A 1,294-nucleotide genomic window follows, 5' to 3' on the forward strand; every position below is an offset into this window, starting at 1 on the left:
AGTGCAACAATGAATGAATGGAAATCCAACATCTCTGTATATTTTCATTAAAATAAACAATAATAAAAAATGTTGGAGAGAATGTGGAGAGACTAGAACTCTCATGCACTGGTAGTGGGATTTTAGAATGGTGTAAACATTCTAGGAGATAGTTTGACATTTTCTTAAATAATCGAACATAGATACCCCATATAGCCCAGCTATTGCACTGTTAAGAACATGCCATAGGAAACATGAATGGGGATATGAACACATATGTTCATATCAGTATTATTCACAATAGCAAGAATATGGAAACATCATAAATGCCCATCAACAAACAAATAGATTGTGAAATTGTAGTAAATTCACACACGGAATACTGTGCAGCTCTAAGGAATAATGATTTTGCAAAATATTATACAAACAACTTGGGAGGGCCTAGAGAACATTATGGTATATGAACTAACTCTGCTTCTTAATAGCAAATACTGCATAAGACCATTGCTAGAAAAATAGAAGGATAACTAGTTAGATATGTATTAATGTCCAAAATGGAAAGGAAAATGGACAGAGAAAGGGGAAGGGTGAAAATCCCTACTATAGCAGAGTTTAGTGGGTGACTGAGTGAAGGTAGTGTGAAAGAACAGGAAAAGTTCAGTGGAGACTTGCAAAGAAGGTGTAACAATAGGCACAAATCAAGGGTGATCAATGATATAAAATATATGAATGACTGTGGGACCAGTGTAAATGAAAAATTGTATAATACACAATGCTTATGAAGGAACAGGTAGGTAAATGAATTATTGCATGAAATCAAACAAACAAAACAATAAGGTGGGGAACAGAGAAGAGGAAAAGTAGGGACCAGAGATGATCACTAGGATAGTAGAGATTGGTGGGGAAGGAGGGGAGATAGAATTAAGGAAGGTTGAATGGTTACTTGGGGAGACATAAGTAAGTGATGGTTAATTGTATGATGGGTATGAGGGATTGTGTGGAGCACAAAGTGTATGGGAGGTTATATGAAAATCAGTTTTTAAAAAGTGGAGGAGAATGGAAAAAAATGTACTATTTCAATGAAGCTGGATATTGTAGATTTAGGAAGCTAAGAATCCTACCTTTGGCCAGTACTTTTTCAGATATATAGAAAAGGAAAAATCTTTTTTGAAGTAAATAAATATAACATGACTGGAAGAGATCGACATTTGTTCCCATTCCAAAGAAAGGTGATCCAACAGAATGTGTAAATTACTGAACAATATTAATATCACATACAAGCAAGATTTTGCTGAAGTTTATCCAAAAACAACTG

General features: G+C 34.5%; 1 protein-coding gene across 1 annotated transcript in view; it reads left to right on the plus strand.

Annotated features, from left to right (window-relative positions):
• Positions 1–751: 751 nt before the first annotated feature.
• RGS21 (regulator of G-protein signaling 21) overlaps positions 752–1,294 on the plus strand; it is a 51,099-nt gene continuing 50,556 nt past the window's right edge. Inside the window, exon 1 of the mRNA XM_006889529.1 lies at positions 752–769. Within this exon, the coding sequence (XP_006889591.1) occupies positions 752–769 (18 nt within the window). The remainder of the gene's footprint in view (positions 770–1,294) is intronic.

This window comes from Elephantulus edwardii, unplaced genomic scaffold (assembly GCF_000299155.1).
Source record: "Elephantulus edwardii isolate Elephantulus edwardi_28Jun2011 unplaced genomic scaffold, EleEdw1.0 scaffold00078, whole genome shotgun sequence".
NCBI classification, from domain to species: domain Eukaryota; kingdom Metazoa; phylum Chordata; class Mammalia; order Macroscelidea; family Macroscelididae; genus Elephantulus; species Elephantulus edwardii.